Genomic DNA, 23,884 nt, shown 5'->3' on the forward strand with positions numbered 1-23,884 from the left:
AAAGGAAGGATTTCAGGTCAGCACGAGCACAATGAATGGTTGCAAGAGGGAAAGGCTTTGTATAGAACCAGGGAACAGGATGATGCACTGTTGACACATGGGAAAGGGCCTCATATTTGAGACAGAAGGCAGTCGCATCACGCTCGCTAGGCACAGGAATACAACACAGAGTTTGATCCAGGCAGCTTTTCAACTTTCCAGGTAACAGAACTGAAGCTATCCAAAAATCCACCCTAGTTGTGTGTTCACCACATTAAAAAGGAATGTACAAATGTCTGAATTATGCTTGAAATACAAGCCTAAAGCTTTCATATCTCAGACCATGACCCTATTGCACACCAAAGTTCTTATACCAATTCAGTGGCAAAATCTGTAATTAAACTTACATACTTATTGAAACCCTGACTTAGAGGACTTGGCTAATAAGCCACGATTATTCAGAGGAAGAAGTTTGACTTCAAGAACTTTATTTGTTAAGAGGTTGTCTTTCAGAGTGCAAAGGCCTAAGATTCCACAAGTCTCAAACCTGAATACAAAACAGAAAAGGGAAAAAGTCTTCTCATACTATTTTGGACAATTTAGGCAAGATAGCTAATATCTCTATTACCTGCAGAAGGTCTTTATATATTCTTGATTGAATCTGATGAATCCAGCACACTGTTGGAACGATTTGGGACCCAGACCTTTAACTTCCTTGAGCTGTTCTCGGTTTATAAATGGTCCATTCTTCTCTCGCCATTCAATTATATTTTTAGCTCTGTTAGCATTCAGTCCTGCAATGTGTCTAAGAGCCAAGTTTATAGAATGCATTTATTACCATTGACCGGTCATTAATACAAGTGACGCATTAACACAAGGATACACATTACTATAGAATATCTGGTTTACAAAACTTGAAAACAGCAAAGAATTATTTGCAAATAGACTCTCAGGCCAAAAGCATCATCTGAAAAAGTATCTTTTCTCTTAGTCCTATGGAAGGAATCCACTCAAGTCAACAAAACTTGGTACAGCAATACGCTTCTGCACATACCTAACTGGTAAGCCACGGACGTGGCTTCTTTATGATCTGTTGGCTATTTCTGTAATGCCAGTTCAATTTCTTATGTCTTATGGCCTGCCCCCAGCTGCCTGCTCCAGGAAACAATGTGGGAGGAGGATTCAGGACACCTACATTGTTCCTGTGTGAACAGCCCTCTCCCAGCTGTTCCCTTACAATGGTACCACAAGACCACATAGAACGGCTGGTGTCTGCTATAGAGAAGAAGAGTAGCTGGAAGCAGCTTGCCTTCCTCACACAATTTAACAGATCCACAAAGCTTGTCCCTTTTCTCTCAGGTGCTCTTGAGATAAAAGAGCAGCCAGGAACAAGTCGCATGAGTTATTCTGAGGGCAACTAGATGTGGCAAAAATCTTATCTCTGAAGTGCAACTGCAGTTAGCCAAGTTCTGTCAGGAACCAGTGGGCTTGCTGCACATTTTCTGTATGTACTCGTGGCACTAGAAAAGGAAATGTCACCCATCTGGCTCTATATATCAGATGCCGCTGCTGTAAGTCAATGGCAGCAGAGATCTGTTTGTGGAATGGCACAGACCGATTCCAGAAAAACCACCAGCAAACCTAGCAAAAAAGGTAAAAATCAGAGGGAAAATAAATAAAGAAAATCTTTCCATTATTCTCATCCTCAACAAAATTTAAAAAATAAATAATCCAAAGTTGGTGAAATCTCGGAATTTAATTCTAGACACACACCTTTAACCACAGAGAAAATATTAATCATTAGGACTGGAATTTCATAATGTTTCCAAGTGCCCACCCACTGCACTTGCTCAGGTAGGCTTTTATTAAAGCAACGAAAGCTGGTCAGCCTCATTTACCAATTAGCTAACGCTTGCTTTCTTACTAAGAGCTGGTCTAAATCTGAACGTAGGTGAAACAGAACGTATATCAAGAGTCAAGCTGAGAGCTGGGTACACAGAAAAAGAATATGGAAGAGAAATGAGAAAACTAAAAAGAATGAGCCTCCTCCAAAATATGGAAAGAAGTTTTCAAGAATGATTACAAAGGGTTAAAAAATTAATGATAAAGCTAGCAAAAGTACATTTTTCTTAACCTTGATACCTAAAATAGGTGTTACCAAGAGTAGGGATATTCCTTTTCTTCCTCTCCTACTACAGAGGATGAGAGCTCTTCTTAGAGGCTATTTAGCTAAAGATTTCTGAATTCTGCACAGTTGAGAGAGAATAAGCTTCCAATTTCTAACCAAAAGAAATAAAATCCTGAACATTTTCCAAGCAAATATGGCATATTATTTAAAAAAAAAAAAAAAACAAACAGTAAAAAGGGATACATTTTTCGGCAGTTTTCCCTTAAATCTTTCCTTTTCTCCTTTCCTCGCCCAACTTTTACAACCTGTTCCACTTCGCAGTACCTATAAAAATACCTTCTAAGAGCCATTTGAAAAGTCCTTTCTCAGTGAAAAAATACAAATTAATTATATTAAGTTTTTCTAAAATTGTAGTGTTGGCTCAACATTTTTAAATCTCTGTTTTCCTCTGAAGGATAGTTTTACCCTGGAGAATCACACATACCCTTAAAAACTGGCTCTTAACAATCCAGTGAAATACTGTCTCAATGTGTCATTTTCGTGTAATTGGAAGTTTAACACAAGAGCCATTTGCTCCAGCTGAGCTTGAGTCAGATGGCAGACTAAACAGAGACTCTGTGATCCAGAGCCATGTAATTACTGGAATAGGAAAGTGTTTCACTCACCTTAATAGTATTTCTGAGCAGATGTTAATATCAACTCCTACAAAGCTGACACACTCTTCAACCACACTGTCCAGAGTTGCTTTGAGCAAAGTCTGTGATACATCATGCTGAGAAACAAAAACGGAGATATCGGGTTACTCAAATACCGAAGAGTACATAAATAAGAACTGCAAAAAATACTAACATTAATAAAATAGTTGCTGGAACTTATCAATTTCTTATGTGAGGGTACCAGTTAAACACAAACCGTAGAACCTATTTTCAAAAGGTCCTGAGTATCTCTTTGAGACATTTTTGTCACGATACAAATCCCTAGAATAAGAGACTTCACATTTCTGTGGGCTTTTTTGGTTAATAACTATTTCCCTGCATGGTGTTAACACAAAACTATGTTAAACACACCATGATTACTCAAAAAGAGTTATGCCTCTATTCATCCACTATGCCTTGTCTTTAACACAAGATTTATTTATCTATAATATGAGTTTAAAAACAAAACAGCATTTTAGAAAGAAGGTTTTTAAAGAAAAGCTCACAAATGTTGTACTTTTGCACCTGCACACAAACGTTTGCAAAACTGTCCTATTTAGGAGCATCACACTACAGTAGTTATTTACTCAAAGAACAAGCAAGGTATTGTATGAGGGTGGGCAATACATAAGGTACATATCAGCCCTGCAGCAACAAAACGTTTCAGATTGTGAACAGACTTTTCTGGGAAGATTGGCAGGTCCTTGACTGAAGCACCACTAATGGAAATTCTTCCATTTTCTCCCTTATTGTTCATAGTGTTTCCCCTTTTTTCCCCTCACTAAAAAAATCAGTCACACTTGTTAAAGTTCTGAAGCTCTAAGATTTCTTTCCCTCCACAAGGTAGGCATACTTCAATCTATAACTGCTAGCTCCCCATACAAGCCCAACAGTGCTTAGAAGTCTGACCTGGAGGGAGAAGCCTCTCTAAATGCAGGAACTAATTCAATCACTATGTTGGCTTAGCTTCAGGGCTCTTATACATCGCTCATGTAAATCTGGGTTGATCTGTTGTGGTTTTGTGATGCATCCATTTAGGACATCAAGCTGGATCCAAGCCAAGTCACCAAACACTTCATCCATTACTTTGTTCTACCTTCTAAGCCATTCAGATCTTTTAAAGATTTCACAGTTAAATTTAACATGCCAACAGCATCAATCCCCGTCTACTAATATTGAAAATTCATCAAGTAGTGCTTAACAACTGATAAAACAATCATAAAACTTATGGCAATGTATTTCATAGCCCACTCTCTTCAGATGATGGTAATGTGATGTATTTTCATGATGCTGTACTTGATACAAGTTACTTACAAACAGGAAGCACAAATTTTGCCAGTATTGTTCCTCCTGTATAAGGTTTGCACACAAAAAGCAACGTACATGCATGAGTACATGCATACGTACATTTGCACATAGTCGGCCTCACAGCCACCAAGTTTAACTTGTACACTTTGCAGATCAAATGCCAGTTTCTACATATTAATGTATTGCTTCTACAACAATGGCTTCTTTTCTGAATAAAGAGATATAACCAAAACAAAATATCCCACACCCTAAAAAGAAGTCTTATGTTTCTAGTTTTCTGACTTACTGAAGATGCAGCTTCCCGTAGTGAGGATGTTCTATGTATACCCTCTTTCTCCTGCCATCAACTGAGTTATGCACTAGAGCTAGAAGCTTCCAGCTCACACACACGCTCATGCAAGGATGAATTTATATAACACAGTACAAGAACCAGAATAAAACCATTCAGAAAGAACACACATTTTCTCTTCTTTGCCAAGTACAGATGGCAAATACTGGGCTAGATTTTCCTTGATGAACCACATATTCAAAATATATTAAAATACTAATACAACTTTTTTTTTCATTAAAAAAATGCAAAGCCCTCAATTTTCTTCTGCTTTTAGTAAAGGCTATGACTCCAGGGTACTTGGAAGTTCATTACCATATAATTTCACAAGTTATATTAACAAGTTCCATTAACTGTAGTAGTTACTGGTATGAAGATAGGCTGAGAAAGTTGGGGCTGTTCAGCCTGGAGAAGAGAAGGCTGCGTGGAGACCTCATAGCAGCCTTCCAGTATCTGAAGGGGGCCTATAGGGATGCTGGGGAGGGACTCTTCATTAGGGACTGTTGCGACAGGACAAGGGGTAACGGGTTAAAACTTAAACAGAGGAAGTTTAGATTGGATATAAGGAGGAAATTCTTTCCTGTTAGGGTGGTGAGGCACTGGAATGGGTTGCCCAGGGAGGTTGTGAATGCTCCATCATTCCTGGCAGAGTTCAAGCCCAGGCTGGACAGAGCCTTAGGTGACATGGTTTAGTGTAAGGAGACTCTGCCCATGGCAGAGGGGCTGGAACTAGATGACCTTAAGGCCTTTTCCAACCCTAACTATTCTATGATTCTATGATATCTTGGTCTAAAACAACTACTTAGAATATAGTCTATGGCAGAGAACTGGGTAGACTGCTGTTTCCCCAGGTTTCAGTCTCATTCCTTAAGATGATGAAGCAGTAAGATGCAGCTATTTGATTCAAAACAGAGACATTCATTGTTGTCTCCACAATGCCTTTACGGCATAGAGGGGGAGCAAAGAAGGTAACCCATAGATCTGGCCTCATCTTTCTAAGCAGTTGTTTGGAAGGCTCGACTCAGCAGATTTATTTCCAGTCTGCTGAAAGTGAAGCTAGGTAGCAACTCAGCCGGCTGTAGTCCCTCCCATGCCAAGGAAACGATATATCACAATCAAAAGGTAAGCATTCTGAAATACCTCTGCTACTGGAAGACAGTCCAGTGCTCACAGATCAACACTTTCAAATGTGAAGTTGACATTTATCTGAAGATTTAAGCTTGTGGGTGCAGTAGTTCCTGTAAAGTTTTGTGCAACGGGATACACACAATTTGGAAAAAACTATAATTTATTCTGGTTTTGGTTTTGGTGCCAGTAAGACAAGAAGTTCTCAGGCCTCAAGATCTCTCCCAAAGATGATTTGCATCTTTTGACTTTATTGCTACTTAACAGTCCACATTAAAAAAACCCAACAGAATAAAACATGCACAAGTTGTTGTATTCTACTCTGGCAACACACAGCAGTCATACCACTTGGAGTGGGCATCACAGCACATATATGAAGATACAGACAAAGTGAATGGGCAGAAGTGACAGACCAGGATAAGCAGAAAACAGCCTGGCTAGAACAATCACTCATCTACCAACTGGTACCTTACAGAAGTAAGACATGTTCAGCCAGTGAATGACATTAGAAAACTTCCCAAACAGCAAATCTGCCTCCCAAGATGCAGCTACTGACCACCACAGCTTCCTTTTGTCTTGATGAAGACATTCTGACATCCCTCTTTACACCGATTCAAAGCAGATAAGCGTTATGAACTTAATTTCTGAAAGTAGTTGATTAAAAACATCATTATCCCAATACCACTGTCAAGACTTACTACTGCTAACAGGTTACACTTCAGAAAGGTTTAAAGTGCAGTGCATTTGCCAGCAATTTCACTCATCATCTCAAATATCAGAGGTTAGATGGTATTTTATACTTCTATGTACTATTTATACGCACTAACGTGGTATCAGATTATTCAGGCACTACTAGAAGCACACATCCTCCATGCTGCTTACTCACTACAACAGGCCTGTAAAGACAGGAATGCCTCTTAACTGTTGTGTTAAGTACATGAGAAGAAAACCTGCAGAAATAAAGACCAAGGCAAATATGCAAGGCTATGAAGGCACCCCTATATGTGAGGGTGTCCCCGCTAAGACTGTTAAGGTTATAAGGATACTCAGAATGGCTACCGTTAAAATATTTACTGCTGGAAGAGTAGATCTGGAGCAGAAGACTTCATTTGGTATGATGATCTCTAACCAGTAGTAAGGATAGATACCCCAATTTAAGGAAACTAGGGCCAGCAGAAACAACGGGCTTGCCACAAACTGCAGGATATCCAATGCAAATCCGAGAACTTTCTTCTACCATCTCTCTGCAGAAGACAGCTGCCTTGCTTCACAGATAGCATTTGGAAGTAGACATCTGTTTGGTTTGGGTTTTTTTGTGGGGAGGACTCCAGAAATTAATCTGCCTTTGGAAATATCAGGCACTTTAACTGTATTTTAGTATTTGATTTGTAAGACATTATCAAGTGAGCCAGGGAGCAAGACACATTGAATTATTTAATTGAACTGCTGCAGTAAATAATTGTAGTTGACCAATAAACGAAAGTCAAACATTACATTTTTCTAATATTTATATAAATTATATACCAAATATCTTAAATGGAACTTACATTCATGAACTTGGAAGAAAATTAATGGCTACTATTTTGATTTCTGGTCACGATGACCCCTCAAATTAGTCTGTGGCAAATTTGTTGCAATTGCCAGAAAAAGAAGATTATATTGCGTATTTTAAAGCCACCATTCTGTAAACCCATGCTAAAAAAAAAACCAAAAAACCCAAACAAACCCAATATAACTCTTTAATGTACTTTTATTAAACACAGCACAATATTTAGCACTAAAGAACAGTGTTAGAGGACCCCTGTGTTATGCACATAATGGTTTTGTCCTATCACTATACCAAAATACTTCGGGTATCTTTTCTTTTTATATGGTATGAAGTGGAGAGCAGGACTGCTGTTCTGCTCAGTTTCAAGAACTACAAACACTCCACTGGAAATGATCAGCATCACTAAAAAACTTCTCTGTTCCTTGAGAGGGTGCTACTACAATTGTAATTCAAAGCAATTTTCCAGTTTCAAAAACCTGCTGATGCACACAAAACGAAGTCAGAATTTTTAAATCGCCTCTCAGCTCAGTTATTTCTAGCATTATACCAGTACAGACACTATAAAAATACATTTGTCATCAGCATGACAAATTTATCAAGTCAAAGAACCCCTGTTAACATGAAGCCTGGAGATTGCACTTAGTCAACCTACAAAAACATAGATGGTGGACCAGTTCACTAACTGACTTCACCTGACCAAACACACCAAACACCAGATTACTAGTACTAGACTAGAACAACCCTAACAGGCAACTTTTACATGCAAGTAAATGACAACTCTACACTCTTTACCTTCAGCAACCTAACACCCCCATCCTCCCCAGATACTGAAACAATGCACATAACTATAATGCATTTGGTAATATTTTCCTGGTCCCCTATAAAATCATAATTCCAGAAAATATGGTATGATTGCATGTTTCATAAAGAGAAATTCAACTAGTTTGAAAATCTACTTCAATACAGGATAATTCTTAAATAATTATTTGACATTCACAAACATCAGTAGACATGGACACAAACAGCCCGTGCATCGTTATTACTTTACAACACGCAAGAGCCAATGTAGTACAGACATGACCTAATGATGGTGGTCACAAAGCAGTGGGGAAGGGAAGAGCTCTCAAGTCTGGGCAGCAACCTACAGGTTCTTGACCCAAGCTCGGCTTTACAGTATTATAACAAGATCGACATTCATCCTAAATAAGACCAAGCTGCACATCAGACAATCTATTTAGGGTTTTGATCGCATTAGACCTCACTTGTCCTTTAAATGCAAAAGTAAAACCTTCAACGAAGTAAATGCAATATAATTTTTTCTGTCTTTAAGTAAGTCCTGAAACACTTCTATCACCTCATAAAACATTACTTTGTTGGTACCTACCATTAACTTCTAAATCCATGAATTTTAATATTGGCATGTGAGACTAGCCAACATGCCTCTTGAAAAAAAACACTTTAAAGAGTGGTATAACTGTGCAAGCTGAATGACATTTACTGAATGAGAAATTAGGTGGGACAACACATCCTAAGCAAAGTTCAAAACTATTATTTTACTCCGATCCAATCCATGGAAACGTGTTTTAAAATTTAAAAGAAAGAAAAACATTCTCTACCAGTGCTGTGGCCTACACGCAGTCAGCTGCATTTCAAATGCTTGTGAAACCACAGAAGCAAAATGCATTCAGGACAAGCCCTTAAGTACAGTAGGACGAATGTGGCACGTATAGACTAATGAGAAATGCCTTTTCATGTGCAAAATCGGGCAAAATAGGAAAATGCACCTTACATGTCAGGTGGAAAAGTTGGAAAGCTCAGGCAGGGGTTTTAATCTCTAGCATCCTCTGGAAAATCCCTTTCACTTAGATTCTAAGAAAACAAGCTTATCCATCTGATGTTTGATAAAAGGACCCAACTTCAAGAATTCCTTTTGAAGACTGTTTGTGGTTTCTCCAAATGTTATATTGTTATAGCATATACTGTTATCCTATGTACTTAACTCTGGCTCGTTCCTTGTTTTCAAAAATTTAAATTGTGTTTATTTTAACAGCATATTACTATTACTGGAATATCCCAAGAGGGAAAAATGGATTTATAGTTTCAAAGAAAACGATGAAACAAAAACAAAGTCTGTCGGCTCTGGCATTAAAAAAAGAAAACAAAAATGCACACTTCATCATGTAAATGCTTCAAGTTACTTGCAAGTTGCTGAAATTTGTCTTATATTTACTTGTGCTTGTGTCGTAACAGAAGCAGTAACACTGCTAAGCTTCTTATACAAATGCAAGCCCATTGCTAGTATATCTGATTTCTAAAGCTAACTTCTTTGACATCAGCAAGCCAGCATAATATCCAAAACCACCCTTCTCTTTCCAGAGCAGGTACCGGTTTTCTCCAAGGCGTTTTGTTCTGCAACTAAGAGGCAGCAATCTGAACTGTGATTATAATCGACTGCACAATTCTTGGAGATTTCAGTGGAATATTTTCTTTGCTGGTAAGTAACAATGGTGATGGTTCAAATTGCTGTAGGTGGAAAGCCTTGCATTTCAATTCTAGTCCAAACCTGCATTTTCGAGCTGTTAAAGCTCTACAGATATACGGATACCCTGCAAATAATACAGAAAGATAAAGCAAGGACAAACCATCAGGAGTGGAGTTTCATAGATCCCATGGCTGTAAGGCAGCAAATTCAGATGGAAAAAGATTACACTGGTAGAGGGAAAAGGAACAGTGATTTCTAGAGGGACAAAAGTCATGAAGCCCAGGTGAGTTTGGTCATCTGTAAGAATTCTGTTTAGTCTGAAGTCAGTGACCATCCATTGCCCTGTAGCAGATGGGCGAGGAACAGAAGCTCCTGGGTATAGAGTTCCCACCGGCCTCCCTCAGAGCAAAGGGAGCCCCCAGGAGATGTGATCTATATAAATACACATACTTCCTCCAGCTCCGCTGAAGACACACTGGGGTTCCTCTCACTCATCTCTAGAGAAATGTGCTTATTTGCAATATTAGCAAAAACTACAACAAAAATGAAAATTCACTGAAGGGTATTTTCTAGAAAGGAAAGATTTGTACAGCTGATACGCATTCTACTTTACCTTGGATGCCTAACATAAGCAACTTCCCATGTTCAATGGCTTCCGTAAATTTAGTGTATAAACACACTTAGAAATGGCTGCACGAGGTGACTCATCAGCAATGCACCAGGAATATATTTAATACAATGACAATCTATTCCCTCACTAGAAAAAAAACATATAAACCAAACAATGACCTTCAGTAGTTTTTTAATCCCTCACCAACAGAATTAGTCATCATATAATTAAGAGGGGGGAAAAAAATGATTTAATGTGACACCATCTCCTGAAACCCTTGCTGGAAAAAGCTTTTAAAGCGGAACAGTTCAAACTCAATATGCTTAAAGAACTCTTTCAAATTCTGCTGTTCAGTTCTCGCTCTTTTTGTTTGGCTCTTCCTTTGCTCTCATCAGGCACTGCTCTCCCCCTTGATCCCCCACCTCTTCCACTGCAGAGCTAAAGGCAAAAATAAGCTAGGAATGACACTGTCCTGCAGAAGACACAGCCATACTCAAATAAAGCAAGCTTATTTTCTCTGCCTACTTAAAAGCGTGCACTTCAGTTTGACTGACACATGGCAACTCAAAAAAAAGTCACCCAGGGTAGTGTTTATTGAATGACCCACGGAAGACTGAAAGCTGACAGAAAGCCAGGAAACGTGAAAAAACAGAGGTTTGTTCAGTACCAGCATTTATGGATTCAACAGGCAGACTACATAAGGATCCGTTGTGTCATTCAAATCTTTGACAACTAAAATAAATCTCAGCGCCACTCATTCTATGTAACAGCAAGTTATAACTGAAGCAAAAGAATAAATAATTGGTCAAATAATCTCAAGTTTTAGTAAGTTTGTGACCTTTTAGAATTCTGCTCTGTGCAGAGCTTAAAATTAGCATTAAAATGTATAGTTAGTACTTTTATTACATATCAGCACAAACAAAATGCACATTGGAAGCTGAAAAGTTGACAGGACTGAATAATAAACTAACTGCACAAACTTGTCAGCACTAAAAGAACTAAGCTCTCAATGACAATTACTACAAGTGAATGAGAACACCAACATTTGTTGTTCTCACAACCAAGCGACATTTCAGAATCATCATCACTACTGACAGTATATGATCATTACTTGCAAAGTGATTACAATAATACAAAACTTAAGAAATCAAAACGAACTAGTAGAATGGCATAAACAAGAATAGTGTATGTACTACCCCGCAGATGGAAATAGTAATTGAGTTCTCTTGCAATACACATCTTTTTAAACAAGATCTCAGCAGGAAGGAGGGGGAAAAGCACAAATCAAAGAGCACTTATTTCCCCAGCATCCCCGACAGACGCTGGGATTTGTGGCCTCATGACGTAACCTTCATTTTTACTCTAGGTTTGTAAATTCCTTCAAAAGGCTTCTTTAAAACATTACAAATATACAGTGCTAAATTATTTTTAAGCATATAAAATAATATAAATTTTCATAGTGCAGCAAATTAATAAAAATTGCTTGGAACATAAAGAGTTTTCTTAGGTATTCTCTAGTGAAAGATTTGTAAATAATCATTCCTTACTATTACTGACTCACAAAGTTTACAAGTTACTTACAAAGTTAAAGCTTTTAACTATTGTATATATGAATATGTTCATTGCAAATGGGTAATCTGATCACAGATTATGGCATCATTCATTTTCAAGACTAGCCTCTATTTCCACTGCAAAGTTTTGGTTTTGTTTTTATTTTTCTTTTTTACAAGGGATCTAAAGCTGAACCAAAACAAGTTAGAGGCAACCCCGGGAAGTCATTAAAAATTAAGAAGGCAATAAAGTATTTGAAAATTTAATATTTAATACTTGAGAAATTCCTAAAAAAACATGATTTAAAAATCAGATATCGTTATGAATTCTAATTATAAAAGCATCCAGTCCAAAAAGCAACTGTACTGCCTCAGATTTGGTTTTGCTGAAGTTTATAAGGTAGAGGGAGTAGAACTCTCTATTTGCATAAATATTTACAACTGCAAGCTGGTATACCATCAAGTAGGAAGAGAATTAAACTCTAAACTTGCAGCACTTCTGTCTGCATCCCAACATTTGCAGAAGTATATCCTTACTTTACATGAACAGCGATCCAGAATCAAGGTCTGCTCCATGGAAACCACTGCCTGATGTCCCACTATGTTAATTAAGGACAGAAGTTCAATTGAAGTTTCATCTGATAAAAAAACCTAACCCCAAACTCTCAGGGGTGACAGTTAAGAGAGAAGGTACCAAATGGATAAATCAGATTATTAGATAGGCTTATTCAATGTGTCTCTGCCATGGCAAATTATTACTTACACTACAACAACCCAGAATTTTTAAGTATTAAAAAAAAGAAGTCTTTATTATCAGATGTTCCTTTCTTTAGAGAACTTGTATGTTAAGGACACCAAAAGGCAGTTGTTCTAAATAACCTAGATCAAGGCATTAAGTTCCTGACTTTTCCTCACACAAGGCAGAAATTGCTCCGATTATGAATTAGACACCTTACATCAGCTATGGCCAACCTTCAACTTCTGGAACATACAAAGCTTTGCAAGAAAGCTCAAGTGCAAGTCCTGTAGGGAGGTCCACAGCACATGGTTGGCTAGGCCGATGCAAGGAGCAGAGGTAATCCAAGTAATGGCAAGATGAGCAAGACAGCTATGCCTGGCACATCATTATTACTAACTCTGGCCCAAGCAACTTCTACCCTTCCATGCAAAAGAAGGATACATGGACAGATAACGCCATTCCCAGCCTGCAAACACATCTCAGGGCAAGATATAACTGAGGAGGCAGGTCTCAGCCACACAAAGATTTGGTATATACCTGAGGTTTAAAGGCAACCCTACAAATACTTCTAAGTTTACTCAACTTGAGCAAAGACCTATAAAGCTGACAGTGACTTCAGTACTGAGTATATGCTCATATTAATTATTAAGAGAATCTAGCAGGAGATAGGAACTCTTTGGTAACTATGGTAGATAGTTCAGTAGCCTCAGAATACTAATCAGCTTTTCATATGACTATAAAAAAATAAGAAAAGCTCAAGGAAGACAAAATACGAAACTCCATTAGGGAAAAGTTTCAGAAAACCACTCTGCTTTTTTTACTCTTTAAAAACACAGGCAGTCAAGAATGTGAAGAGGAAAATGCAGCCTAAAAACTAATAGCACTGGTGATCGGGTGCTGCCTGGAATGCTCTTCCATCACAAAGCCAGAACAAATTCCTCTTAAAAATGTTAGTTTAGCTTACTTAAAACAAACAAAAAAAAACAACCCAAAACCCAGAGCCTTAGTAAGCCCAAATTCTAAGATTATTTTTGTTTGTTTTTTTTTGTTTTTAAGCAGTTGATGTACAGTTAAATGTACATTTGATGTGCAGGTTAAAAGATTTACACAAGCATGTTTTAATTGCAATATTCAGACCTCCATCTTCAGGTACACTTCAGTGCCAGGCAGAGGACTTGCTTTCTGACTTACCCAGGCAAGGATACAATGCTAGCAGATCAGGGCTAGATGCAATTCAAAAAGGGGGTTAGCAACATGCTGACACAGAAAGAGATCAGAGTTCAGAGATGATGAGGAAGCTTATCAAACCTCAGCTTGCGAGTTTTCTACCATAGCAAACCTCTAAAGTTTATATGCCACACTTGAAACATGGTTCTAACACAGGTTTAAAATCAACATTCAACAATACAGTTTTCTGTTTCAAAACAGAAAAAGAGAGGTTTTTAGCTGAATCATCCATTTAGTGTTTCAATATTCCTTACTAAACTTTTACAAATATCAGTAATTCCACATGCACAGGAGCAATTAATTTGAAGCTATCGGCTTAACAGGCTTCTGTCTTCATTTCAGTTTATTTTCCTTTCTCTTAGCTATTGGAACACAGAAAACCAGAAGTTTCTCAGTGTTTTTCAGTAGAAATACAATTAGGACTAGACATCATTAGAATATGCTACTAAAGTACCATGTTTATGACTTTGCCCATCACAAAAGGCATCAGATCCAGTTATAAGCAGTTCTGTGATTTGTGTCTCATGGTCATTGCAATTAAAATTTTGAATTGACTCTAATTCAGTCTTGTTTAGGGCAGGAGTTCATTTCATTTGAGGGCTTATAAGGAGAGTTGAAGGTTTTGAGGATGAAAAGTAAAATCCAAAGTAATTCAGGCAATTTTTTTTTCTTTTTTTTTTTCTTTTTTTAAAGTTACCAGTAATCAAACACAACCTTTTTTATTTAACAGGGTTAGATTCATTTTGGGGAAGTATTAAGCAACCTGAAAAGACATACCAAATAGCTCCCGCATACAAGAACACACACTGTTTTCCTCGTTACTCATCCTGCACCTAAGAGCAAACTAGTCACTGAACCTGTAGCTATCACTTTTGGATACTCTAGGTCCTACTCCTAAGAGCCTAAGAAATCCTCACATTAGAAAACTGTATTCTCAAGTCCTTTCATAAAACATTAGAAGTATCTTAACTTCTTCCAAAGCTTTCAGTGGCAGAAAGTGCATAGCTGATAGTGCAGAGATACAAAGCGGTGACTTTGTTTTTGTGTACTTACTCGGACTATTTTGACCTGTAGGTGACAGGAAGATATTTTCTTACAGTAACAGTTCTGGCTATGCTAGGATATTATGAAACTAGAATAGCAATAACCTCCTGCCATAGCCACACACACACACAAACACTACAGAACCTTTAAACTTCACACTACCGAGATACAGGTACCTGAAAACAGTCCCAGTTTTACAGATGACAAATCAAACCCACAAGAACTCGGTCATTTCTCTTAAACCAAAGTAATAGTAAAAGAAAAAGAAATAACCACAACGCTTCATTTCCTGTTTGCAACCTGAGCATCATTACCCAGAAGCAAAGAGTATGTTTTTGCTTCTGCAATATATTATGATGTTTGTGCACTGATGTTCTCTGACTGCATAGCCCAGGGTCAGCTTACAAATGCTTTCGTATAGGTTTTGAGTTGTCCCATGCACCAATGGGAAACAATGAAAACATAGCTCTAAATAACCTTCGCTTTAGAAGCCAATAACCACTTCTCATTAAGCAACTTAGTTATCACAACTGGAGTAAAAAAAAGGGCTGTAAACAAATCCATTACATATCCTGTACCAGAGGAAGTGTTCATATGCCCAGTTCAGTGATAAAAATTAAGGGGCCTTCCTTTATATTGAAGTTACATTCAAGCAGTAATCAAGATTTAGATGCAACCAGGCTATCCTGTTTTAAAGTCTGGATATGAAGCTGGAAAGCGACACTACTAACACAGATGTAGTTAAATCCTAGCAGTGGGAAAAACGTCTCCAAAAGCTGATCCCAAGTTCTCTTGCAGCTATTTAACTGATAGCAACATTGACTATACCACATTACATGCATAACCACATAGGATAAATGGCTCCAAAACTGTTTCAGTTAACTACATTCCTAAGATACAGGCTGTGTAAAACAGGTATGTAGAAAAACTAAAAACGGCCTGTATTTTACTGTGGGGCTTTTGTTGGATTTTTGTTTGTTTGGGGTTTTGTTGTGGGTCCCCCCCCCCTTCTTTTCTTTTTTTTTTTCTTTTAAAGTTATATGGGATTTAAGAGGAGCAGGTTTTTATTATTGCATGTATGCTTCTATAAGAGAACTGGAAATCAACATCCAAATGGTTCAAGTTATATGCATGCTGATGACCTCTAGGTATGAGGTATGGAAACCTGGCTCAAAGTATACTGAAATATGGATAACTAGGAAAATAAGAAGAGAGCACTGCACATAGACTGTACATTATGTGACATCACATCATAGAAGTGTCTCAAAGGAAGACAAAACGCTCCTCACCACATCAGGCACTTTGAAATTTATACTTGGAACAAACAAGAAGCTGCAAATGATAGTGTTCTTCATGACGGCTTATGCACGGATATCTTCTTTAACTACTTTCAGTCTTTTCCATCATTTGATTTTAATGCCTCAGAAAAGAAACGGATGCTTCCTGATCCAGACTTTTCAGGAGCGTTTTCTCTTCCCATCTGTATACACTGCACCTCATCCCATCGAAACATGCATTTGTCTCAAACTGAAATCCTGTCTGCAACTTTTACCAAAGAAAGAGTTCTCTTGGAGATCTGCAGCACTAATTTCCAATAGCTAAATAAAGCACCACAAATTCTGCCACCAGATTTCTATGCAAAAATTACATTATTACACAACGGCCTGAAATTTTAGCAACAAAATTCCTTTATTGCAAAGAGGAGTGTCCTAAGGAGTCCAGTTCTAGCTTTCTGTGCCTTTGGGTATCAGGAATGTAAATCCACACTGGTGTTTTCATACTACCACACTTGCCCAGAATTCGCTGTCATTTCTACCTGATTCAAAGGTTTCATAAAGCATTCATATCTTTAAATCATATATTAGTATATTTCCATTTGTCTTAGTTATGTACCTTGCATTTTATGAATGTAAGGAAAGAAAAAAAAAGGCAAAAAGCCACTCAGGAAAAAAAAAAAAAGCCATTCTGAAAAGTGTCTCCAATTGAGGATGCAGGCACTTAAAGAGATAGAAACCTTAGCACACTTCTTCCCAAAGTGCTGAAAATCCAAACCTTACAACACATTAAGATATGCCATTTACCTGGGACGCTGGCTTTTCAGAAAAGATTATGGGAGAGGCACAGTGGCTTACTAAATAGAGTTGGAAAATTATATGGTACCTAGTAACAGCAACAGTGGATCAGATCTCAGGATGTGATAAAACAGAGACAGTCTAATGATGTGTACACAGAGGGAAGGAATGCTATGAAAATAAAGACAAGGACATACCATTTTATACACACTTCAGGTCAAAATCTGTACTGTTACCCTTCTTACCACACTTATAAGTGTTTTCAGCAAAACACCCGGGTTCTTTAACAGTGATATTCAGAGTAAACAATGGCCCTCAGTTAAGTAAGGAAAAGGTATGGCAGAACCAGATCTACATGAGATGCCCCTAACACATTCATTCATACATCATTAACATACATATATAACATTCATCAACATGGCTCTACAACACTACAGACAGAAGCAGTTGCAGAGACAGAAGACAGCAAGCAACCCTGCCAACTTACATTTTGAGAAGACAAGACTGAGAGCATGTTCGGGAACGCTGCTTTAGAACAGCCTGAATTAAGATTGAAAGTACTCTTTTTATCGTATAATTAAGAAATAAATGGGACCTGTCTTTTTCCCTGAAAAGACAGAAATTTAGGAGAATATAATGGAACTAACATTCCTATAACTTCCTCCCTCCAGTTCATAAACATATAGTTGCATCCATCAGTCCAATTAAACTAAAATGAAGGACAACCAGATGGCAGGAATAAGGGGGGGGGAAAGAGGGAGGAAGACAACAACCCAAAGAGATGGGGAGGGTTTTAACACTTAGAATGTCCAGATTATCAGCCCACCTACTCTGGAGTTTCGAGATGTTTCAATTTACGCTAATCTTAAGGGAGAAAACAGCTAAAAGGATCTTCATTCACAGAAGCATTTCTGTATTAGTTGAGGAGGCCAAATTGAAAGCATTGTAACTTAAACCAGTGAATTAGAGGGGGAAAAAAGCGTTACAAGGCTGCTCACTTGCTCTGCCCAGAGAAATGTGGCAAAAAAGTCCAGGCTCACCAAAGAATTTTCAATTCTCTCTGTAATACTAACACACACAGTACTTACAGCACTGCAAATAAGCACAACGATTGCTCTTGTAAAACGAGTGAGTTTGAAGACCCCCTAATATATGCTTATCTGGTTGAAATGTATGTTTTTCTTAAAGTTTTATTTTGCAATTCAAGATTTCTGTGATGGTAAATCATTCTCTCTTAACAGATTCTTCTTTAAACAAAAGGGACACCATTTAAATTCCCATCGATATGACTGAAAATTTACCAGAGGGCTATTGAAGGAATACCAGAAAAAAGTTATCATTAAATATGTAACTAAAAAAACCCCACCAAACCAAAAACAATTACAAAAAAAAACAAACCCCAAGCTTTAAATGTTTAGCCCTATTGCTGGGAGAGCTGGAAGAAAAATTCGACCTCTTCTGCTCTGCATGGGAACAGTGTGAAGCAGTGGCATGTTGGTTAGTGCCTCCTGCTCTCTGTATCCTCCTACCCATTTTTAAATGAAGAACACTCATCTGCAATCAGTGACTCATGAAAATAATGTTTTCCTATAGAAAATGACACAGAAAACAGCATTTCAAAATGATAATCACGTTCCACTGCATCCGACAGGACAGCAGTTATTTACCTGTACCCCTTGGACTTCCAAGTGAAGTTCAAGGTCCCTCTGCATCCTGCAGTTTGGGTCAGACTTCACAACAGCTCAACTATCCTTTGAAAGACTCCCATGTTTGGTCTGTTTCAGAATGAAATCTGCTCGCCCTTAGGGCCTGATAGAGTTAAAGGGCAAAATCCTGACTCCATTTAAGGTCAGTGGGCAGTTTGCCATTTAATTCAATTGGTCTAGTATTTCACAGTGACCTTAAGGGTATACCAAAAAGCTTGTACCCTGTATCCTGCCTTTGCTTGGAGGAATAGCGGTGGTGTGTATTAGTTTTTAACAGTAACATCTGGGTGGCAACTAAGATGCTTTCGCTTTTGCTTTGAAAGCTCACATGAAGCTTGCAAGCATTCATACGAAATTATGGGACAGAACTGTCAACATCGGTTTATCGACACAAAATTTGTCTTCTGGTTGGTACTTGAAAATTTATTTTAAACCTTAGAAAACTACAGAGAAAACAGTCACTACATCTAGATAACGTTGAAGAGAAGGATCGAGCAAATCATGTTTTATCTCACAGTAAAAACACACATGGTTTTTAATATTAACCAAAATGTGGCTGTACCAGTGCCATATCACAGATGACTAAGGAGACATTTACAAAGTCAGCATAAGGAGGGCATATTTCACATTACTGTCTCACCACCCTAAACAGACTACAGTGGCATGGGGTTGAATGAGCACATTGATTTGTGTATCAGCAGGGGTAGGTGCAAATATACAGAGAAAGTTTTATAAAAGCAATTAGCCAGCTAAGAAAACAGCTGATGAGAATTTTCAACTATTGTATGCAGAAAACACAATTTTACTCTATAAGCAGCTCAACAATGTACAATCACTTGCAATAAATGACACTATTACCTCCTTCATAGAACAAAACTCAAATACTCCCTCATACAAATCACACAAATTTACTCTTAGAGGACTGTATAAGTTAACCTATGGAATACCCCAAATATTTCCCATGCTTTATTTCTCACACTTGAGTGAAATAACAGTAGGCACCAGTGATGGATGCAGGGATGCTTGGATCTCTAATTTCTTCAGTTCCCTCATGTAAATCGTAATCCATTTCAAAGTTACAAATGCTCCTCTTCCTTCTCAGCTAATGGAGATTGGTACTTTCATATCCTTATCTAAAAGTTCGGCATACACAGAGCATAACTGATTTTGCATACTGTCTCTTTTTCCTGCGTTCAACATTCTAGCATAAAATTAAAGACCAACTCGGTAAAGATGAGGGCAGGATAATTGTGCTTCTGCTTTCTCCATTCTTGACTAGAAATTAAACGGTAATCATTGCTCAGAAAATCTGTTAATACTTTAAGCTTGCCCTCACACCCAAAACTTCAGAAATAAATAGGAATAAAGGCTGCAGTCACTTTTATGACAGACACTGTAGTACTCGCAGAGTCATGAAAGCGCATTTTTTACTTATTTTCAGCATATAAAATGATGACAAAAAAATACAGCCCATCACCCAAATCATGGAAGCGCAACCCCGCAGAACCTGCTAGCCCAGAAGAGGGAGAAATAAGGAGAACGCCAGTGAACCCGATTACTGACAGAGAAGATCTCGGGATGAGTACCTATCAGGTCAGGTTCAAAAACACATCAGATGAACCAGTGTTAAAAAAACAGAGAAGAAAAATGAAAAAAGAAAAAGCCCGTGCTCCCTGTGCTGAGCAGCACTATTAAATTCAGATGCAGGGTTGTGTTTAGGTTGGACAGGCCCCAACAGTAGAACAAAGTCAGTCTGTCTTAGTACCATAACCAAATTCTACAAGTTAACAGCTTTTCATGAAAAGCTGCCATTTCAGAATGTCAATCAAACCTGAATATAAGTGGGAACTCCTGCAGAAATAACCAGCTGCAGGTTTGAAAAACATTTTTCACTGAAAGTGGAAACACAAAAGATGTTTGAATGAGATCTCTTTTCATTCCTGTAACTGTAGACGGTCATTTTCACAACATCAAGGACAAAAACACAAGACAAAATTGCAAATAACGTCTTGAAAGAACCATTTGCAGGGGTGATGAATGATTCAAGTTACAAATGACAGAATTATTGGCAAATGGAAACTCATTAATATGAAAAAGCTTCTCTTATAAGATTGCAGTTTGTCTCCACTTTTTCGTATTGCATCTGAATGATTAGGTTGTAGGTATTAATTTAAATCCATGTTTAATAATCACTTTCTCACCTTGAAGCATCAGCTTGCACCAAAAGCATCCGACTTGCAATAAAAGTAGTATGTCTTTATGGAGGTTTAGGTATTTATTAAACAAAAGAAATGGTCTCAGTTAATCAAAATGCAGATTCTAACAGGACAAAGTTAAAATTTATAATCTACCCACTGAAATAACTCCAGTTTTCCAATTCAGTTCTGTACATCTAAATGTATATCGCATTAACTCAATAAACCAAAGGGAAAGTATTATTTCTACAAGCATACACTATAATGGAAAAGCTGACCAATATCTCTTTGGCCACATTCTTCTTTCTATATATAGAATATAGCAGTAAAAACCTCTAAAAAAAATGCACACTGTCTGTGAAATGAGTTTGCTGTCCAAATGCCAGCTTCATCAATTTCTTGTTCAACCACTGGTGTAGCTGTGATTTATTTCACAAATCACTACATTCATTGCCATGAATGAAATTTAGCCAACAGGGAGGCTTGCTGAAGAGTTACCAGTAGTTAAAAGATCTCTCCCTACCCCAAAAAGTAACACCTGTACTTGAGCATCAACATTTAAAATGCAGTTCTTACTATAAGTAAGTATTAAGAAAAATAAAGATAATTGTGCAACAGATGAACACCTCAGCATGTCTAAAGTTTAGAGTATTAACATATTGCCTTATACGTATTTACCTCCTTCCCAGCGTGACTATCACTGACTACAATCATCATGTGAATGGGATAACATTAACTCTTTTGAGTAACACCACCTTTTTAAGTTACACTTTTCATCAAAGCAAAAACACATTTACAAGTTACATCAAATTAATGAATTAGGAGATGAAGCAGCAGTTATATTAAATATATTAAATTAATATATTAAGTTATATTAAATACAGTTGAACATATTTAAGACTTAAAAGTTTGAGCAGTTATCAAAGTTGGAAAATCACAAATATGATTCTTTGCTGAAAATTAAGATGCCACACAAAACTTGCACAACTCATCCCCATAGCCTCACTGTGCTATCAGTTACATCATGCAGTCTTGCACTGAAGCACTATTTCCTATAACATACATTAATTTCTGATATCTAGCCTCTTAATCTTCATAGTCTATCAAGCCGCATTTCTCTAGCTGCAGGCTGCAGCACACTAGCAAGGTTACCTGAGATTTTTTTCTTGCACTGAAACTTCACTTTAGTAGAATCAAAGCAGAAGTTTATCAATAATGCTCCCAACAAGAAGACAAAAATATAGTGAGATTTTTCATCACTACTTCTTGTTTTTAGCACTTGGTATCATCAGCATTTGCTTTTAAGTAAGCTGAGTACGTATATATACACATAGAGTCTCAGGTTTTGGGGATGAATAATTAGCTGTATGAAGAAATAGCTGAAGGAAGATTAACTTGATCACAAGATGTTGCTACCAAGGTATTTAAAAACCGAGACTGAAAAAAAGCAAAGAAGGAAAGAAACAAACTCTGCCAAACCTAGTGCCTTAGCAAGCCGAGTCCTTTCTGAACATTCCCAAAAGCATAAGGTTTCCTATTTAGTTCAGGAAACAGCTTACAAGTCAAAACGTGCTGGAGATTTTTTCATCTTGTTTTGTTTCGAGCTGCCAATTGTTAGTCAAGATTACTACTCATTTTACAGGAGTGTTAAGAATGCAAATAGTTAACAGTAGTATAAACTCTATACTGAGTTTAAGTTTGAACGTCTAAAACTATTACACACTGCATTCATCTGCATTCCCTGTTTATGGGAATGAAATATGTAGTCATTTGAAGTCCACAATATGTATACTGTGTTTGTAATAACTGCAGATTTTACAAGCACATTATTCTTTCCATTAGGATTAAAACCTCACCGAATAGCAATTTGTGAAAGAATTCTAGCAGGGCCCTGAGCCCAGAACTCTGACCTCTGATGAGATGCTTGGCAGCAACAAGCTCTAGGTCTAAGCAAAACATCTGGTTTGAGTTAGACTTCCTGAAAAAATAGCCCCTGTACTGGGGAAACTGGTATTCACTCAGCTTTGTCTGTACACTTTGACTGACTGCAACACTGTTGCAGGGGGAAAAAAAAAAGGAGAAAAGCTTTGCCAGAATGCACGTCAATCACTGCAGACTTCTTGGTGGCCTCCAAAGAGCCAGGCACTTATATTAGGAGACACTGTACGCATTTGTTCATGCTTCTTGGGCTTTTTGCTATTGTACTTCATAGCTCAACTCAGAATTGTCTAATCCAAAGCTACAGTTGAGCTCAAAAAAGTATATATTTTGCCTGGAGAAAGAGTTTCTGCAGATTTTTTTTGTTTAAACAATAATTATTTTAACTTCATTTTTTCTTGCAAATTTAGACAATCACTGTCATCGTTAAATGAACGGGAATATTCCCAAAAGAAACAAACTCCCACTGCCAAGAAATCTGTAAGAACAGCACAGCTTTTGGTTGGCTCTCAATTTTTTTTATACACAAGACCTTTTTTAAGCACATTACATGGGTGACAGTACCACAGAGGGGGTTGACTGAACAAGAATGCTGATGCACGGGACACGGTGTCCTCAGCCTGCTGCTCGTATGTGTAATCACCACAAGCTCCTACAAAAGAAAGCTAAGAAAGGATAGAACTGCTGCTGCTTCTCATTTTCCCAAGAGGGAAGGTACAGAGTAGGTGAAAACAAAGAAGTTAACAACTTTTGCAGGGTTGGTAAGAGCTGCACATTGCTAAAGCTGATAGCCAGGTGAAGAAGTCATGAACGGCTGGTGCGGTGTAGAGGATGCAGCTTCAGCAACACACCTGATTGGCAAGCAGAAGTACGCGGCCAAACTCAGTTCACCAGACTGATGTTTTCTTTGCAGGAGCTTTGTATTTTTTGATTTACAGTGAAGCCTTTTGAAAGTAATTAAGCCATAATAATGAAACCGCTAGCAATACCTACTGAAACCTATTACATTAAAAGACACATATGGCGGCATTACATTTCTTAACGCAGAGCCAGGAAACTCAAAATATCTGAATTGAAACTAACAGATCCAGATTTTAATGGAGATCTCTGTCAACACGTTCATCGATGTTGCACGGACGTGCATGTGTATGTCAGAGATTGTATGAGAGATGTGCGATCATATTTATCTAGACACAGTTTTGCTACATA

General features: G+C 37.7%; 1 protein-coding gene across 1 annotated transcript in view; it reads right to left on the minus strand.

Moving 5' to 3' along the window:
• The window catches only part of SRBD1 (S1 RNA binding domain 1), a 125,370-nt gene that overhangs the window by 17,351 nt on the left and 84,135 nt on the right, over positions 1 to 23,884 (minus strand). The window contains exons 19-20 of the mRNA XM_057396971.1: positions 2,773 to 2,879; positions 608 to 784 (exon numbers count right to left, since the gene is read on the minus strand). Coding sequence (XP_057252954.1) covers positions 608 to 784; positions 2,773 to 2,879 — 284 coding nt within the window. The remainder of the gene's footprint in view (positions 1 to 607; positions 785 to 2,772; positions 2,880 to 23,884) is intronic.

This window comes from Pezoporus wallicus, unplaced genomic scaffold (genome assembly GCF_028554395.1).
Source record: "Pezoporus wallicus isolate ANWC-B61680 ecotype Strahan unplaced genomic scaffold, APGP_CSIRO_Pwel_v1 contig_8791, whole genome shotgun sequence".
Taxonomy (NCBI): domain Eukaryota; kingdom Metazoa; phylum Chordata; class Aves; order Psittaciformes; family Psittacidae; genus Pezoporus; species Pezoporus wallicus.